The sequence below is a fragment of the Myotis yumanensis genome, unplaced genomic scaffold (genome assembly GCF_028538775.1).
Source record: "Myotis yumanensis isolate MYYU_CA2020_CCGP unplaced genomic scaffold, mMyoYum1.0.hap1 SCAF_9, whole genome shotgun sequence".
Taxonomy (NCBI): domain Eukaryota; kingdom Metazoa; phylum Chordata; class Mammalia; order Chiroptera; family Vespertilionidae; genus Myotis; species Myotis yumanensis.
Genome location: NW_027223760.1, coordinates 50,895,805 through 50,915,409, shown reverse-complemented (window position 1 = coordinate 50,915,409; position 19,605 = coordinate 50,895,805). Strand labels below are relative to the sequence as shown.

Genomic DNA, 19,605 nt, shown 5'->3' with positions numbered 1-19,605 from the left:
AGGCTGGCTGTCAATCTGTGAACTGTTTGTGGCTATTTTGTGGAAAGATGAAGTTTCCACCAAAATATAAATCCAATAGACCACTAAGCACACTGTTTAGTTCAGCTGACATTTATTTTTCATAGCAAGACTTCCCTGATGAAGGAAGCAGGGCACTGAAGTCCATGTTAGTGCAAGTCCCTTATGTCATTGTGCAGTGGCACTTTGAGTAGCACACTTAGAGCAGCACATAGAAAACAAAGCAGCAGCAGAAGCAGAAACTAGTAGCGAGGGCACTGGACTAGGAGTCATGGGCTAGCATGTGTATTCAAGTACATCTCCAATTGAGTTGCCTTATCTTAAAAATATGAATTGGTCTGCGGCTCAGAATATATATATATGAAAGCTCTTTGAAATTCTAACTTTAGTTGTTATCCCAATAGACTCTTTTGCATTTTGGTTCAACTATTAGAAGTCTTAGAAGTCCTGAGCAAGTTACTTAACCTTTTTGAATCACAAAATTTCATACTGTAAAATTGGGCTAAAAATATCTACCTCAGACAGTTGGTGTCAGATGAACTAAAGCTAATTTCTAAAATACCATTAATAATAAACTGTGAAACATAATTTATATGTTAGTTTTTTCATTAATATTCTAGGAAAGGCAGGACGGTGGAGAATGATGATGGAAAATGCATAGCGTGCTGGCCACCTTGCCCCGCTCTCTCGCTCTCACAGCAGACCTTGCTCATCCATCATGGCTCCTTTCCCTACCAAGTCATGACATGGTCTCAGGACCCTTCCCTCACACTCTCTAGGCAAAAGCTACTACTCGATCAAAGTTGGTACTGGGGCCAGAGCATGGTGTTGTGGAAACACAGCCCTGAGTCTGGGTAGACCTGGATTCTGATCTTGATTCTTCTTCCTAGCTCTATGATGGAGAGAAGTTATCTCACAGAGCTAAGTTTCCTCATCTATAAAATGAGAATTCTAAAACTGATCTCATTGGCCTGTACTATGGATTCAGTTAAGTCACACATGCCAAGGGCATATAATATATGGTAGATGCTCAGTAAACCTTAGCTTTTCTTTTAATTTCATCCATCTCTCAAAAATGTTAAGCCTCATTAAGTGGTATTAGTGATTTGATTTTGTCAAGTTAAAGATGACTCATGGATAAAATTTTTCATAGTTCAATGCCCAAACAACCTACAGGATTGAGGATAAAACTGGGTATAATCCATCAGAGTGCTTATGTCATAAGATTCTGCTGGGAAAATCCTTAAGAGGAAAATCATAACACTGAATAACTACAAATGTCTTCTTATTTTATTTTATTTCTTTTTTAGGGTGTACGTGGAGACTGTGGTAAACCAGGAATAAAAGGTGACAAAGTAAGGAACATGTTTATAAAATGCTAACAGCTGCGATCCTTTGGGGCTGGTTTCCTTAGGAAGGAATTCCTGTTTCTATGAGTCTGTTTTTGTTTATTTGTTTGTTTTGTTTGAACAGAGGCCAAAGGGATGGTTACCAGAAGGGAGAGAGTGGGGGATGGGTGTAAAGGGAAAGGGGAAGATAGTCAACAGTATTGTGATGAGTTTACATGGTGACAGATGATTACTAGAATTAATGGAGTGATCACATTGTAAGGTGTAAAAATGTTGACTTACTACATTGTACACCTGAAACTAATATGACCAATCTATTCCAACTATACTTATTAAAAAACAACAACAATTGAACGATTAAAAAATTACAAAAGAAAATTTCTGGGATGCATTATGTCAACCTCACTGCTGGAGTTGGAGATCATTGGCTCAATTTTCAGATCAGTCAAACATGAAGCAAAAAATAAAGCCATACCCCCAAATGCCTTTCTTATGGACCATTAAGTCTTTGCTCTGTGGTACCCTAACCTTTGAGGCCAAGCCTACTGAGTGTTGTAGTGGAAAGAATAATTTAACCAGCAAATAGTCAATTCAAGCTCCAATTGGGAACAAGTAGAACTGTTTTCCAGTTGTAAACACTGAGAACAAGCACTTTCCAAAGCAGAGCAAAGAACTCTGTGAAATAAGTTAATAAAATAGTTATAAATAATGAGGCAGAAGCAGACACAGATAGGGGTTTGAAATTTGGAAAATGCAGCAAACCACGGACAATTGAATAGGTACTTATCTTTCATTAAAACATAAATATGGATAAAGTATATAAGTTGGAGACAATATTAAATATGTTAAAGAGTTCCTTAATGGGCCAGAAATGCATAGAGAGTGCATTTAAAATCCTATATAATAAAAGGCTAATATGCAAATCGACCGAATGGCGGAACAACCAGTCGCCATGATGCATATTGACCACCAGGGGGAAGACGCTCAATGCAGGAGCTGCCCCCTTGTGGTCAGTACACTCCCAGAGGGGGAGCATCACTCAGCCAGAAACCAGGCTCACGACTGGCAAGCGCAGTGGTGGTGGGAGCCTCTCCTGCTTCTGTGGCAGTGCTAAGGATGTCCAACTGCTAGCTTAGGCCGGTTTCCCGTGGGGAGCGGGCCTAAGTAATCAGTCAGACATCCCCCGAGGACTCCTGGACTGTGAGAGGGTGCAGGCCGGGCTGAGGGATTACCCTCCCCCCCCCCTCCAGTGCATGACTTTCATGCACTGGGCCTCTAGTATAATAATAAAAGGTCAAAAAAGCACATAGTAAAGTAGTTTTCATTGCAGTTAAGAACTATTAAGAACATGCCATTAAGATACCAAACTCAATATATATATTTTAATTATGGCAGAAAGTCAAGGAGAGAGAATGAGGCAGAAGGTGAAAAGAAAAGGATAGGATAATGGCAGTGGCACATGTAACTAAACACTTTAAATAGCTTGAGACTTCCTGAAAGCTTTTGAAAATGCTGGAGAGTGAAAGGTCAGATGGATCTGAAAAATGTAGGCTTGGTAATTATCTCTGGGCAAAATGGAAAGTATAATAATGAGTGGATTCTTCCTGGAGGATAACTAATAATGGGAGATGAACCTGGACTCAGAAATACAGAATAAAGGACACATATAGAAGAAAACAAAAATGAAAGTTAAATAATAACTGGGAAAACTATTTGAAATAAAAATGATTGATAAAGAGTTAATATCATATTTCATTTACTAAGATGCCAAGGATTGTTAAATGCCCTATTATATTTTGTGCCAAAAAGAAAGAAAAAAAAATACTTCCAATTATAAAGATGCAATTGATTGTAAGATGTATCCCAATGTCAGAGATGTGAAAATTTGAAAAATGCATGTCTAGATGTCAATGGAACACAGTGTCCCGATATGAAGAATTCACATAATTCATAAGTAAAATGTATAAAGAATCAGAAAATCAAACAGAAAATAAAAATGGCTAATAAATGAAAAATTATCCAATGCATTGCAATCAGATAAGTAAACTTAAAATATTATTTTACCTACCAAATTAGCAAACACTAAAGTAATATATACTCAGAGTTGATGGGGATTTTATAAGATGAAGATATGCTTTCTCTACTCAGGTAGTGAAAATGCAAACCTGAACAAACTTTATGGATAAAAGTCTCATATTTTCTCCCCATAAAAAGTGTGAGAGGCAAGAGAGAGTTGAGAGAGAATTGTAAATGTGCTTATTGTCTATCTCTGCATCAGGCATCCTTTCTAGGAAATTATCCTTAGGAATGAGTCAGAAGTTGGACAATATGTACTGGTATATACAAACATGTTCATGATAGCATTATTTAAATAGTAATAATCAAAATGAATTTAATGTCCACATTAGGGAAATTACTAAGTAAATCATGATTGATTTATATTCTTTTTAAAAAATATATTTTTATCTATTTCAGAGAGGAAGGGAGAGGGAGAGAGAGATAGAAACATCAATGATGAGAATCACTGATCAACTGCCTCTTGCACACCCTCTCCTGGGGATAGAGCCAGCAACCTGGGATGTGCCCTTGACCGAAATCGAACCCAGGATTCTTCAGTCTGCAGGCTGATGCTTTATCCACTGAGCCAAACTGGCTAGGGCTGATTTATATTCTTGAATATTATTCACATTATGAAGAGTTCTTAATAACATGAAAAAATATTTTTGATAAAACAGAAGGTGAAATAAATAAGACATAAAATTGTATATATACTCTGATAAAATTATTTGAAGAAAAATCTATTGGGAATAAAATTGGATGAAAATATGTTAATATCAGTGTGAAGGGACACATACACAACAAAAGCAGAAAAAAGTTGAAATCTGAAAAAAAAGAGATTAGACTATATTTTACTTTAATAAAAATAAACCTTTAAGGGGTTTTTAAGTTATGGAACATACTGAAATATTTTCTGTTAGAAGAGTGTTGAGTACAAACAGTGTTTTGCCAAGTTTCATGTCTTGAAGATGGGAGAAACTAGACATTGGAGAAACTCACTAAATTAATTTAACAGCCATTACCTTGTTGAAAAAAACCCACAATATTCTACCAAGCTTACTGCTTTCTAAAGAATCTTAAGAAATCATTTACTTTGATAAAAATATCAATATATAGGCCAAGAACTTACATCTAAAATTATGTTTTCATGGAGTTTGTTTGCTAAAGGACAATGTGACCTCCATTTGACTTGTTAATTAGGATCATTTCGTTAACAATGAACATGTTGGTTTTAATGTTTGGATAACCAGGGAAGACTGGCTCTTACAGAGAACATATGCCCTCTCTTCCACCTAAAGTCATTGCACTTTGAAGATGGATATTTAGAGTGACTTACCATCAATTTTATTCCACAGGGATCCCCCGGGCCATATGGATCAAAAGGACCCAGAGGACCTCAGGTAAGGAGGCTAATACCAAATCTAAGTCTACACTAGAATCACCTAAGGTGCTTTTTAAAATCCCTTTGCTCACTTGCACCCTCTACCAATTCAATCAGAATGGCTGGAATTGGAGCTAGGCTTCAATATTTTTAAAGATCCCCAAGCGATTTCAATGTGCAACCAAGTTTTGGAAACCACTACCTTAATGTTTTATTAACCAATTCAGGCTCCCTAAAGATAGGTACCAGCAGGGGAGTCTATTTAATGACTAGTTGAAGGGATAAAAGTTTAAAAATTAGCATCTAGGAAGACGGATAAAATAAAAGTAGTTAAAAACAAAGTGTAACTGTTTTTTGCAGTGCTACTATAATATAGTAGGAGGAGCTATGCATTTTCTCTAAATTAAGTATTTGTATTGTTTTGCCACTATAAGTAGTTGATGCTCAATAACATGCAATGATTCTTTAAGGCATTTATTTAGGTATAGATTTCAAAAATAATATGGCTGATGTTTTTTCTAGTCAGTGAACTTGCCTCATCTACAGTTATAATAGGGGGATGGTATGTGTGTGAAGAGTTAATTTCAGTATTTCAAAAAGTCTATTGAAAATTATACTTTTACCCAAGATTTTCTAGCCAATATCTAGTTAACCATCAACTCCTTTGTTTTAACCTGGAATTGTGTCAGGGTAGGATAGTCACTCTAGCTATCACAGGGTCATTGGAAGTTGCAACTTTCAGTTATATATGCCTTAGATATATTTTTAAAAAGCTGTTTATTTGAAATCTTTCAAAAAAGAGGTCCAGGTCAGGAATAAGGTTGGAAACACAGGTTTAGAAAACCAACCTCTCATTAATAAATGTTTCTCTCAGCTGAAGTACTATTTTAGAAGATACTGATTTGACATGAAGAATTTCACCTCATTCCATTTCTCAATTCCATGTAATTACAACTTAACTGAGTTATAGTCTGAATTCTAACTCTGGGATCTCTAGGGACCTGAACAAATGATTCATTCCTGATGGGCCTTTTGTACACAGAACTAATTCTTGGTTTTCATCTTGGAGCAGGGCATTAGTGGACCTCCAGGGGACCCAGGCCCGAAAGGATTTCAAGGCAATAAGGTAATCCTATTCCTGGGTTAAAGACAAGCAGAGTGTCTTTCTCCTAGTGAGCCATGGTAATGCATTTTTTATTAGGCAGAAGTCAATGTACTCTTTGAGGAAGTATCTTTGGAAATACAAAATAACTGCAGGGGTATGCACCGAATCATGTTCAAGTACACGTAGGAAGTCATTGACATAGTTTTATAATTTATTATTATATTATTCAAAGGAGCATTGTTAAAAATAAGCCATTAGAATCTTTGCAGTGTTTCCTTTTTTACTTCTGCCATTTAGTTATTATATGGCTCACTAGAAACTGATAAGTAGTAACAAGTAACTCAACTCAAATGCCTACTACGCACATATAATTCCAACTCAATATACAGCTTATAAAGGAAGAGATTTTACAGCTGTTATACCAAAAGAAATCAAGCTTTTTTTTTTTTTTTTGGTGTTTTTTTAAACAGGGCCACACCATGCTTGTAATGTCATTCCACAGAAAATCAGGCAAGATAAATAGGGAAGGGTTGAATAAGAGCCAAGCAGAACCAAAAGATGCTATAAGAAGGATCTTTAAGAGACTCTTTATAAGGCTCTGTTTTCTAATGAGCACACCATTGATTTGCTGAAAGCAAGCCTTTTAGTTCCTTTTTAATTCTTCTCAGTGCTTAGTAAATTTCACGGATATAGTAAGTACCCAATAAATGGAATTGAGTTAGTGACTGGAGATCCGTGGAATTTATGGCGGTAATAACAGAGAAGGTGCAGTCCCCAACAGACCCTAGATAAAACCAATATTTTAAAAGTACTATTAAATTTAAGTTGTGGGGAGTAGTTGAGCTACTTGAGTGTTCTTTTTTCAGAGGAAAGGGAGTGACAAGTATAGTGATTTAATGAGATAATGGCAGTGTGTGATTCCCCAGGCCACTTTTAATTGACAAATTAAAATAGAATGGGCTTCTCAGCAGGAGCGTGCTCAAACTTCATCAAGGGGAAGTGTCTTCTCCAGTCCTTGCCTATGATTAATTCTCTCTGGGGGAAAGAAATGGCTCCTTGGAATATTGAGTAGAAGGTTTTTATAAAATTGCTTTGGCTGTAGGTAAAATCCTGCAGCAAGAAAAAAAATATATTTTGACAGTTTATGCTTATTTCTAGGATTCTTTTTTACCTAAGATGATAATTTTCACATGTTTGTGAGAGGCTTTAAATCAGGGGTCAGGGCTGGAATTTGCAACAGTAATAGAATTACAGAATTTTTGAGCCACAAGGAATATTAGAGATCATACTGGCCCAAAGTTTTCATTTTTGAAAATGGGAAGCAAAGTCTGGAGATCATATGGCTGGCTTGAGGCAGAGGCAAAGCCAGGTCATCAGCTGTGAGGGGCACCGGGAGGAAGTGGTGGGCTGGGAGCAGGCATGTGGCTTTGGGAGATGGTTGGTGGCAATCCATAAAAAGGTGCCCATTTGATCACATCTTGTTGTGTCTCCTACAATTACTACTTAGGTTTTCCTTTTTAAATAAATTCATTTCAACAAAATTTAGCTTTTCATTCCAACCATGCATTAATTCTTTGAAAGAATAAATAAATAAAGAGTCAAGTATTTGGGAGAACTTGTAAAGTTCTGACATAAAAACATTTCATGCTTGACTTTCACAACAATGTCATAAAAGGAGTGTTGGTTCAAAGTATTTGAGGACTTTATCAATTTTCCAAGGGTGTCTCTTAACATTTCTTTTAATTGTGGTAAAAGATATATAACATAAAATTGCCACTTTAATGTTCATCACAAATTTCACTGCCAGGTGAACACAGTTCATTGTCACTTGAAAAGATGGCAATTTCTAAAGCATGTTCAAAGTTGTTGGCAGGAAGTAAGGTGAGAATGAGCTATATTTTTCCTTCTAGCTATATTTCTGGTCACAAATGTAGTGGTCTCTTGATGTTATTACCAATTTCCACTTCTCTTTGGATCTGTCAACCAGAGATGCATGTCACATTGATTTTGTTAGTTTTTAAATTTTATACATGTATAAGTGTATCGTATTAATAGTCAGGTTTCATGGAATAGTTTCATTTCCCATCCCAGAATGTACTTCTAAATCTTACAGACTTAAACTATTTTATCCTCAATCTAAAAATAATGTTATGTTTTACAGTAACATTTCATCCATTACCATTTTATTACAAAATGTTAAGAAATTGCTATTGCAATTTTTGCAAAAAAAAAGCCCTTAAAATCCAGTAATTTTGTATTTTCTAATGGGCAGAGAGAGGATTATTTATTTGAGAGCTTCTATAATAATAGATAACACTTATTTACTGATTATTTTCTATGGACAGATAAAGTTCTAAATTCTCATTTAACATAATACCACCTTTTGAGGCAAGACAGCTTAGGAACAGATTAGGCACAAAGAGTTTAAGCAACGGGTCCAAGTCTACACAGTGAGTAAGGGACAGAGTCAGGATTCAAACCCAGCCAGTCTGCTCTTAACCACCATATTATATTTATCCCCTTAGGAAAATTGCTCAATTTCCAGAATAGTCAACCTGAGGCCAATGAATTTCTTTAGGACAGTATGGAATATGCATGTGTGTCCAGTTCTAATGTACTCTGGCTGGAAATAACAGTCTGTTAAGGGGTGCCTCCCTACTTGGTTATAATATTAATCTGGAAATGAAGGAAAAGAAGGAAGAGAATTGTGTGGGGGAACCCCCCCCCCCCCCAGCAATGCGCTCTTTCAAATACTTGGTTTCTTACAAGACCTTAAAATAGATACCTTTAGATCTGCAACATTTATGAATATTCCCTGAAAGTTTCTAGGTAGGGCCTGCCTGTGCCTTTAAATTTATGAATGGTCTCTCTCAGGAACTACAATCTTGTTCTATTGCTCTTGTATTTGGATTTTCTTCATCAGAGGGTTTGCAGTCAAGGTGGCCAAAGAACAAAAGGGGAAAAAAATAGCGTGTGATAAATAATAATTTAAAAAAAGTGATTCTGGCCTTGTTTCACAAATCATTTCTGTCATTAATATTTTCCACATGTAATGTAGCTCCTATGTTGCCCTGAATACCCTTGTTTCCTTAGCAACAAAACATTGCTGTTCCTCACAATGAAACCTTGGCTCTAAGGCACCTCAGCCTGGCTCCCATAGATGAGGGTCACGCAGTGGCATTCATAAGGAGAACATGCCATTCATCTAGAGACGGATGGGCTGTTTTCCTTATGAATGCCAAGATACTTATCCTAGGACGGGACTGAGAGTGTAGCTGTGCTTTCTCAGTAAAAGCTGAGTGCCTGCTTCCACGGGCTGCAGTGGTGGTTCGGGTTGCAATCACATCCGGCCATGGAATGGACCCTCTAATAACTGGAAAGACTGGCTCAAGACTGGCAGGCCTTTCAAATCACAGAGAACAAATTACCAACATTAGTTTCGAACAAGTAAAAAGAGCATGGTGGGTGTGCAAGCCCACATTAGGTAATTTTTGCCATTTCTTGGTGTTTTTCTGAGGTAATTCTGAAAAGAGTATTTTTTTTCTCAAGTCTCATGCAAATTTGCTCTTTCCAAGACCCTCTTTGTGCCTCTGAAGGAGGGACAGCTCTCTGTGGCTTGACCAGGACACAGGTTGTGAGGTGTTGGAGTCTCCTAGTGCCAGTGCTTCAGTGCTAAGGACAAAGGACACTAGGAAATAGCCCTGATGTATTTTCCCAAGACAAAGTACTGAGTGTTAATGCCCAAACAATTAAAAATATCATGATCTATTATATGTTAATTTATCTCAATAGATGAATTGCATCCCTTCTAACCTCTTCCATTGTTTTATTCTTGGATGTCCCTATATTTCCTGCAGGGTTTTCTTTCCCCTAAGTGTTTTCCTCTTGTGCTATACTGATATAAGCAACTCAAAGTCCTTTCATGTATGAAGCTTGGTCTTACCTTACGTTCAGCTTCAGTGATATGTTAAGAAAACCCATAAAGAAATGTCACCCGTTTGGTCCAATTGAATAAAGTGGATATGGTCAGGGTAAATAATCTCCAGTGAATCAAACATCCACCATCCATCAAAAATGAACAAAGGGCCTAGTATTACTGAAAAAACAGAACCTATGTTTCAAGAGGAGTGATGAGGGCAAAATAGGCACCCAGAACACACCAAAGTTCTGCACCACACCATGGTTCTTAGACACCCCCTTCCTCCTTATCCACTCTGCCCAGCTGCCATTGTTTTGATCCCATATTTGGTGGTTCCCAAGCACTGTAGATATGTTTCAAGTAGCTGGTATTTTTATGAAGTTAAGTAATAGCTAAATATACAGATTCTAAAATTAAAACCGTAAGCCTAGTAAACATCCCTATACAACATCCTATTTCCTTCAAAATACTCTATGAAAAGAGGTCATTGTAAAAAAGAAGGCTATTTTGCTTGGTAGTTCAGTTTGTTCATTAAATTTCAAATATGAGTGAAATCATATGGTACTTGTCTTTTTCTGACTGGCTTACTCAGAGAGCAGGCAGACAGCTCTGGGGTGTGTGTGTGTGTGTGTGTGTGTGTGTGTGTGTGTGTATGTGTGTGTGTGTATGTTGGGGGGGTGTTGTTGGTGGTACTGGAGGGATTGATCAAAAAGAAGAAAGAGAGAGAACTCATGGATAATAGTGTGGTGATTGTTTGGGGAAGGGGGGAAGGGGAAGAGGGCATAGAGAAAATAAATGGTGATGGGGAAAAATAAATTAAAAAATGTATTTGAAAACGTTTGCATCTAAAAATGAAAAATAAATAAAAAGAGGGCTACTCATCAACCTTTACGAATGCATGCAGATAATTTTGATAGCTGGCAGTATGCTAATCAAGTTTTCTTTGAGCTTCCATGTGTTATACCTTTAAACATTGCCAGCCTTCTGTCAGATATAAACCATTGAGAGGAGAATCAGACAGATATGTGTGGGCCCACAACTCTTGTAAAGAAAAAGCTAAAGCAGAAGATCCAGTGTTAGGTCAGGAGCACAGAGATAAAAAAAAAAATCATATGCATACTCACACACATTTAAGATAAGCAAAAAATAAGTATTCACTGACTGAATGAGTGAAAGGCTTTCAATGGAATGAGTTGTCAACAGTAGCATACTGCAGGCAAGTCAAACAGGCAAGAGCCGAAGGAGTCAATTAGTTTGTCAATTTTGAGGTTACCAGAAACTTTCGAGAGAGCAGTTTCAATAGAGAGATTGAAGACGATGATGGATTGTGGAAGGAATCAGAGAGAAGGGTGCAGTAGCAAGGAATTTTGGCCATTTTTCTGAAATATTTGGAGAATAAAGACAAATGGAACAGTGGTTGACATAAACCATCAAAAGTATCTTGAGCATTAAATAATCTGTTATTTATACTTCCACCTTCCATTCAGAGTAGCATGAGGACTTGGAACTTAATTTTATTTTATAGTTCATATATACAACCTAGATTGTTTTTTATAAAACAATATTTTCATTAGAGCACAATGTCAATATTTAAGAACAGAAAAATAATTAATGAAGATCTAATAGTTTTAAAAGTATATTGTTGTTTTGGTAATTATTTAAATACATGATTTGACTCAAAGTTAGCTTAGTAGATTTATAGGTCAACCTACTAAACATAACTAATATTTCAATTGTGGTTTGGAAGTAGTTCAATGCCGCAAATATGAACAACTGTGAAGAATTTTAAACCTTCTCCTTATTCCAGTTTTCACACAACTCAAAAACCTAACAATTTCCTAACATTATGATGTTGCTTTCAACCACTAAAAAATCATGATTTGCGACAGGTTATAATCCCTTATAACTCCATGGGAAGTAAATCAGTTGAAACATATGTGGATGTCAACAATTCCTAGTGCTGTACAGAATAATAAATCAAACAGAAAACTTTCTTTTTAAGTCCATAGCTCTCCTAACCGAGGGACTGTATTCTTGGCTTCATGTAAGGTGTTTTAAGTGCAAGGAACTGGAACATGTCAGCTTTCCAGTTGTCCAAAAACAATAATGGGCCCTCTGGCTCAGGCTAACAACTTTGAACAAGGCTGTGACGGCTCAGTGTAGAGCATTGCCACAGGAAGAATCCCTTTTACAATTTCAATGATAGATATCTGTTTAATGAAGAATCAGAACCAAGCTGCCAAACTATGTGAATGTTTTTCCTTCAGAGATGGCAAAGTCTAAATGCTATTTCTGCCCTGGGCCCTATAATTAAAAGGAAAGGATAAGTAATCCAGCGATTCTTGTGGAAAGGGCTTTGTCCTACATGCACATCTGGATATCAGGACTCTCAGTTAGCTTGTTAACTCACTTGACATGAGACAACTGACAGTGACAACGTGAGGTGGCTGCCAGAACATGTGGGACGCCAGCCAATGGCTTCAAGGTAGCTGATTTTCATTCCCAAATCTCTGATGCATGTGGTTCTCAGCAGACGGCCTATCTTGTGTGGGAATGTGTGTGCAGGTGTGTATGCAGAGACTGCTAAGGCGAAAACTCTGACAGATAGAGAAACCAAAATGCTGCCAATAGTTCCCACAAAGGTGCTGATCTATCCCATGTGCCCAGTCAAGCTGGCACTAATGTGAAATAGAATCAGCTACTGCAATATCCTCAGAGAGATGTCGGAATTTTAAAAATGAATAAAATCAGTGTCCTTCATGAATTCAAGTAAGTTGCAATAGTAACACTGCAACAGAGAAAATTAAGTTTATTCCAAGGATAAGGTACAATATACATAATATTTATCATTTTAACAATTTGTAAGTGTACGTTCAGTGGTATTAAATACATTACCACTGTGTAAACCCAAAACTTTTCCATCATCCCAACATGAACTTTGTACCCTTTAAACAATAACTCTCCTTGTCTCCCCTTGTCCCCAGTCTCCAAGGCAAGTTTTTAAGAAGCATATTACACTGTCATATGAACCCATCTCCTCATAAATTGATTTTTTTTTTTTTTTTTTTTTTTTTTAAATATATTTTATTGATTTTTTTACAGAGAGGAAGGGAGAAAGATAGAGAGAGTTAGAAACATTGATGAGAGAGAAACATCAATCAGCTGCCTCCTGCACATCTCCTACTGGGGATGTGCCCGCAACCCAGGTACATGCCCTTGACCGGAATCGAACCTGGGACCTTTCAGTCCGCAGGCCGATGCTCTATCCACTGAGCCAAGCCGGTTTCGGCATAAATTGATTTTTTCTTCTCTGATATATGGAGAGGGCACAGTCGAATATTTTCCAGCTACTTATTTTGTTCTGGAGAAGTCCAAATAGTGGCCACCAGACCTGTGATTCTTAGAAGCTCTCCGGATGGGTTGTTGACTGCACCTTCTTTTTAGGGCAAATTACACACAATGCCTTAGACTTTCTGTGTGATAAATTATGACTTTCCAATCAAATCGAACCATATGAATTGCCATTTTTGTAGATTAAACGTGGTTGAATGTTGTCAATTTCACATGGTTTAACCCAGCTGTGAGCAAACTACGGCCCGTGGGCCGGATCCGGCCTGTTTGAAATGAATAAAACTAAAAAAAAAAAAAGACCGTACCCTTTAATGTAATGATGTTTACTTTGAATTTATATTAGTTCACACAAACACTCCATCCATGCTTTTGTTCCGGCCCTCCGGTCCAGTTTAAGAACCCATTGTGGCCCTCGAGTCAAAAAGTTTGCCCACCCCTGGACCTAATGGCATTAAAGAAAATGAGTTAAGCGTTACTAAAATCTGGTGCAATAGTATAGTTGCAATTATATTATTCACCAATTCTTTGTTATTATGAAGTTTTTTCTTCTTTGGAGGCGATAAGTAGGTGGAGTGTATGAACTGTGGTCTTTTCTCTTAGTAGAAGGTATTTTAAAAAGACTGCAATTAGAGATTTGAATAATGGTGGTTCCAAACTCAGTATAGGCAGTTAATAATCAGTTTATATATGTAGGAATTATATTGTGTGATCACAGTATCGCCAATTATAATTTACATTACCTTTACCACTAATTCAGTGACGACACTGATCCAGGTAAACATGGAGGGTTCCTGAAATTACATGTGAGTCAGCTTGTATAAAAGTGTATTTCCTCTTGGCTTATACTGTATTTCAAGATCCTTGGTCTTCATAGGATGGATCTTCAACTATGGATGGATCGAAACTATCTGACTTTTGTGTTTTTCTTCCTATAACAAAGACATGAATTTAGTCTTTGATAAGATGAATTTTTAAATACTTTAAGAATTGAAAAGTCTCAAGGGGCAGTTTGCATGGTGGTTAGAGAACTGGCTCTAAAACCAGACTGCTGGGGTTCAAATTCAGCCTGCTGTTGTATTAGCTCTGTGACTTGGGCCAGTTACTGTTCTGCCCCATGCCTCAGTTTTCTCATCCATGTAATGGGTTACTAATAGTACCTACCTCTTAAAGTTGTTTTGAGGCTTATATGAGTTAAAATATGTGACGCACCTAGGGTAGCACTTGTTACATAGTAAGTGCCATATATGTTGTCAATAATTACTCAGCAGTTAAGAACTTTGAAGACCCCTCTTATTATTAATGCAGAATAAGTCTAGCTTGATATGTGTTCTAAAAATATGCCCCTTATACATAATGCTTTCTCTCAAACAAGAGAAATTAGGGACTAAAAATAGAGCTTAATTTAGAAAGTATTTGATAAATATTAGTTTCCTACCCTGCTTTTCCTTCTTTCCAAAAAAGGGGCCTTTCTTGACTTTTCCCCAAGTCTTTGTATAGAGCCATCATGTCCCTGAGTTTTAGCAAAGAGTGTATCTTGGCCATACTTGAACCATTTTGCACTTGCAAAATGCTCATCCATCATTTTGTTCCAGTTGGAAACTATGAGAATATTTGTCCCAATACTTAAAATATTAAAGTTGGTGCTACACAAAGCTGGAAAATAATAGAAAGCAGTTGCTAAAGCATCCTTGTAATGTTAAGAAAAGGTCAAGGTCTGATTAAATTGTTCATAATTGTATTATTCAAAAAATGGAGAAGTTCTATTTTCAAAAATGTCCAAGAGTTTTGGGCAATCATTCATTATTTATTAACTTAGGAAAAGAAAGAATGCTGGTTAGAGTCAGTGCCAGGAAATAGGAGTGTTGGGTTTCTCTAGTTGGACTATCCGTCCAGCTTAGGCCACCTATTAGAATTTCATTACTCCTTCAGCTGAAAAAAATATGAATTGTCTCTGATAAGTATGAAAGAGAAACTGCTTAAAAGGTACTTGATATCGCTATGGTTGAAACCTGAGTAAACTAAGGGCAACTCCAGAGGAGCATTTCCAGTCTCCCAGCTCCCCAGCCTAGACTAGCTCCCCTGATTTGTTCACCTCCCGCAGCTAGTACAGCACCCGATCCCTAGCTGCTGCTCAGTAAATGCTGCATGGATGGTTGAGGGAATGATATCAACTGGCTGAGCACTGGAAATATGAAACTGAGCAAGATCACATGATGTCCTCCCCATAGTCTAGGGGGACACATATTAACTAAATGCAAAGTTGCCATTATAAAGAGGGCTCAGTAAAAAGAGGGAAATGGTGCTATCAGTACCATTTCTATCATAGGGATTTCACCCAATCAGAGAAGCCTTCTCTGAAACTATACTGCTTAAGATAAGAGCTGAAGGATGAATCAGGATTGACTAGGAAAATGCAGAGGTAAGAACATCCCAGGTAGATAAAATAGTGCGTGCAAAGATGCTGTGGCAGAAAGGAACGCGGCAAGTACAAGGAACTACAAAGGTCCGTGCTGCTGGGGTGGCATGTGATGAATCAACTAATAACAGATGGGACTGGAAAGGCCACAGGAACATACTGTACAGGAGTTCACAAGCCTTGTAAGGAGCGCTGTCTTTACCCCAAGAGGGAAGGGAAAGGCTTTGAAGGGTTTTACTCAGATTAAAATGAAAATGAAAATGAACATGAAAAGATTGCTCTGGCAGCAATGTGGGGGAGGAGGAAGACATTGGAGTGTGCTGAAATGGACACATGGAGAGTACTAAGGGATTAGTTGTAATCTGAGCAAAAGATGTTATTAATTTGGGGTAGACTGTAAAAATATGATAGAGAATCAAAGAGATGGATGGATTTGACAGAGACTTAGGAGGCATATTGATAGGCACTGGTGATGCATTGCATACAGTGGATAAGGGAGAGCGAGGTGCCCTTAGGTTCTAGCTTGACCCCTGCAGGGATTGGGGTACCCTTTCCTGAGACAAAGAATGCCGGGAGATTATAAGATCCACAAGTGGAAGATTATGAATTAGTTTTTGGAAATATGAGTTCCTTTTAAAATTCTCTTTTCCCTGACTTCCTTTATACTGTGCTTCCACTCCCACATCACCTAAATGTTGGTACTCTCCATGGTTCTGACCTGAACCTACAGCCTCTTTAATCACTCTAACCTTGTGCTGTCCAATACATTGGTGATATATGGCTACTGGGCACTTGAAATGTGGCTCAAGCAAAATAGGATGTGCCATAAGTGTTAAATACATATCGGATTTCAAAGACATAGCATTAATAATAATGAAAAATAAAAGTGAAATAAGCCAGTCAGTGAAAGAAAAATACCTTACGATCTCACTCATTTATGGATAATAAAGAACATTATAAACTGATAAACAAAAATAGATACAGAGGCAGAGGAGCATCAAATAGACTGTCAAACTACAGCAGGAATGCTGGGAGGATGGGGGGGGAGGTAAGAGATCAACTGAAGGACCTGTATGCATGCATATAAGTATAACCAATGGACGCAAGACACTGGGGGGTGGGGAGGGGGTGAGGGCATGTGCTGGGGGGTAGGGTATGCTGGGGGAAGGTCAATGGGGGGAAAAAGGGAGACATGTACTACTATTTGTAATACTTTAAACAATAAAATAAAAATTTTTAAAAAATAATATTTTAAAAATAGTGATTACTAGAGGCCCTGTGCATGAAATTCATGCACTGGAGGCGGGGTGTCCCTCAGCCTGGCCTGCACCCCTCTCGCAGTCTGGGACCCCTCAGGGGATGTCTACCTGCCAGCTTAGGCCCGTTCCCTGCAGGGATCGAGCCTAAGCTAGCAGTCGGACATCCCTCTCACAGTCCAGGACCCCTCGCTTCTTACCGCCTGCCTGCTTGCTGCTCCTTAGTGCTGCCACTGAGGTGGGAGAGGCTCCCACCACCGCCGCTGCACTTGCCAGCCGTGAGCCCGGCTTCTGGCTGAGTGGCGCTCCCCCTGTGGAAAGGCACTGACCACCAGGGGCAGCTCCTGCATTGAAAAGTTTGGGTTTAGTAAAATATATTATTACTTTCCTAATGTGGCTTCTAGAAAATTCAAAATCACATGTGTGGCCCACTGTGTGTTTTTAGTGGGCAGCATGGCTCCAGGCAGTGACCCTTATATTACCTCATTCCTCTCCTCTTGAGTCCACAGAACTGTTTACTGCCCCCATAACATTTCAAATCGTTTTATGTCTCATATGCTTTCCTTTTCCTGAACTTTTGTTCCCTCTTTCCTACCAGCTAAGATATGATTCCTACTTCTTTGTTCAGAGCACATATCACCTCTACCAAATGAAATTGTCCTACTTCCTTAAGGCAGAATTAAACATTTCTGCCTTGGAGTCGTACATGCTCTGTTAGTTTCTTTATTATATCTAATTTACATGCATGTATCTTTTTTTATGTTCATTTTTCTGTCCAGCCAGATTGTAAGTGTCTGAAAAGTGCAGGTGAGATCTGATTTATGTCTGCAATTATGTAACCAGTACTTGGCATCAGTTTGCTGTGCAAGGAAATCCTGATGAATAACAATTGAGTCTACACATATTAAACAGCTACCATGTGACGGTCATGACTTAGATGTCTTACAGACAATATCTTGAATCCTCTGAATAACCCTGTAAGGAAGATATAATTATCCTCATTTTGCATATGAGGATCTTATGAAAATGAAAACTCAAACTGTTAGTAAATTATAGACCTAGGATTCAACTGCAGTGAATGACTCCAAAGCTATAGTTTTCCCTGTGATTTCTTACATGCTGAAAAATAGATTAAAAAGTAGAAATTATATTCCTATACCATAATGTGGAAAAATACCTATTTCCTAGGGTTTTTAGAAGATTAAATGAAATAATGTATATAAAGTATCAGGACAGTGCTTGGAAATAGCTGGTTTAATTAATCATTGGCTTCCTTCAATCTTGAGGTCCACAATATAGAGGTCCTTAATTTCTGAGGAGGACCGAAGTGGTCTACCTAACTTCTGTGGTGCCCCTACACATGCTGACACACATTCACGTTCATATGGAGGTCACGGGAAACAGCCCCTCTGGGGCCACAACTCTTACCCAGTCCTCTTTGTGCATGCCTCTGATGGTAAAAGAAAGTGAAGTAGAGAAACTTTAAGTAATTCTTGGGGCATTCAATCTGTGCGTGCGCGCGCGCATGCACGTCTTTGGTGAGGTTTGGGATAAGAATAATAGCAGAAAAGGAATCAAGCCTGGTGTCTTACTAGGGCTATATTGCCTTGGCAAATTCCCAGAAAATCATTCCGAGTAGAATGTCGACTCTCCTCTTCTTGCTCTGCCTCACCCAGCTATGGTACTTTACAATCAGGACCACTTTTTTTTTTTAAAGCACCTCAGGAATCTTTGTAGGAAAGGGAAAAGGGAAGTATGAAAAGGTAAATACTGGTATTCATTGTAGGGAAATACTGGTCTGCAGGTCCTATGTTGAAATGCTAGCTCCTGATGAATATTAATTGAGTATACACGTATTAAACAGTTATCATGTGACTGGTGAGAGGAAATGTGAATATATGTTGCTATGGGGTTGTCTGTGTTCAGGTAAGGGAAAACAATCCCTTTGTAAGCTTCAGATCCTCATAATTTCCCCCAAAAAGCAATAATAAGAAATTTCTGTTGCTATTGGTAGTTGACTAAGACTAAAAGGGGATCTTGGGCTCAAGAGTAAGACAGTTACTTCTCCTCTTGATTCTCCTGATTTACACATTTCAAGGTAACAACTGAACTGATGCCTTGTGCATAGCCAGAGGAAACATTTGTTTTAGATCAAACATATAGGCAAGTACTAAGTAGGTTATATATTCTCTTCCAAATATATAATATGTATTACATATAAAATATGTAAGAATCTAACCCATAACAGGTCCAAATTATATATAAAAAAGGACAGGGAATAAATAGAATAAGAGAACTTAGGGCTTATTATAACTATTATCATTATCATTTTATTAGTGTGTTTACCTTTCAAACTAGTGTCCTTTGAGTTGAGGGACTATGTCTTAAACATCTCTGTATTTATTTTGTTACCCTCCATATAGAAGTAGTTGGTGTTCATTTACTGAGTAATGGAGAGTCACCATATGCAGTATAATTGCAAGGAGATTCCAATTTGAATGGACAGCACATGAAATTGTAAGGAAAAGGTTCTTTGAAGTGAAAATTTGGATTCCTTAGGAAATGGAATCTTCTCTAGCAGCTAAATCAAACTTTAAGATTAAGAGAACAACTTCAAGTTGAGGGATAAGTTTTAGTCTGATATTAGATAGATAGAAATTCCATGGCCAAGAACATGTCAAAATAACAATGGCAATTACCTGGCTGCTCCAGAAAATTTGATCGATATAGACAAATAAGTGCAACCTTGAAT

The 19,605-nt window shown here is 37.7% G+C and overlaps 1 protein-coding gene across 2 annotated transcripts in view; it reads left to right on the top strand.

The window, feature by feature from the left end:
• COL28A1 (collagen type XXVIII alpha 1 chain) overlaps nucleotides 1-19,605 on the top strand; it is a 143,091-nt gene that overhangs the window by 29,150 nt on the left and 94,336 nt on the right. For both annotated transcript variants that reach the window (XM_070425131.1, XM_070425130.1), the window contains exons 9-11: nucleotides 1,329-1,373; nucleotides 4,781-4,825; nucleotides 5,879-5,932. In XM_070425131.1, coding sequence (XP_070281232.1) covers nucleotides 1,329-1,373; nucleotides 4,781-4,825; nucleotides 5,879-5,932 — 144 coding nt within the window. The remainder of the gene's footprint in view (nucleotides 1-1,328; nucleotides 1,374-4,780; nucleotides 4,826-5,878; nucleotides 5,933-19,605) is intronic.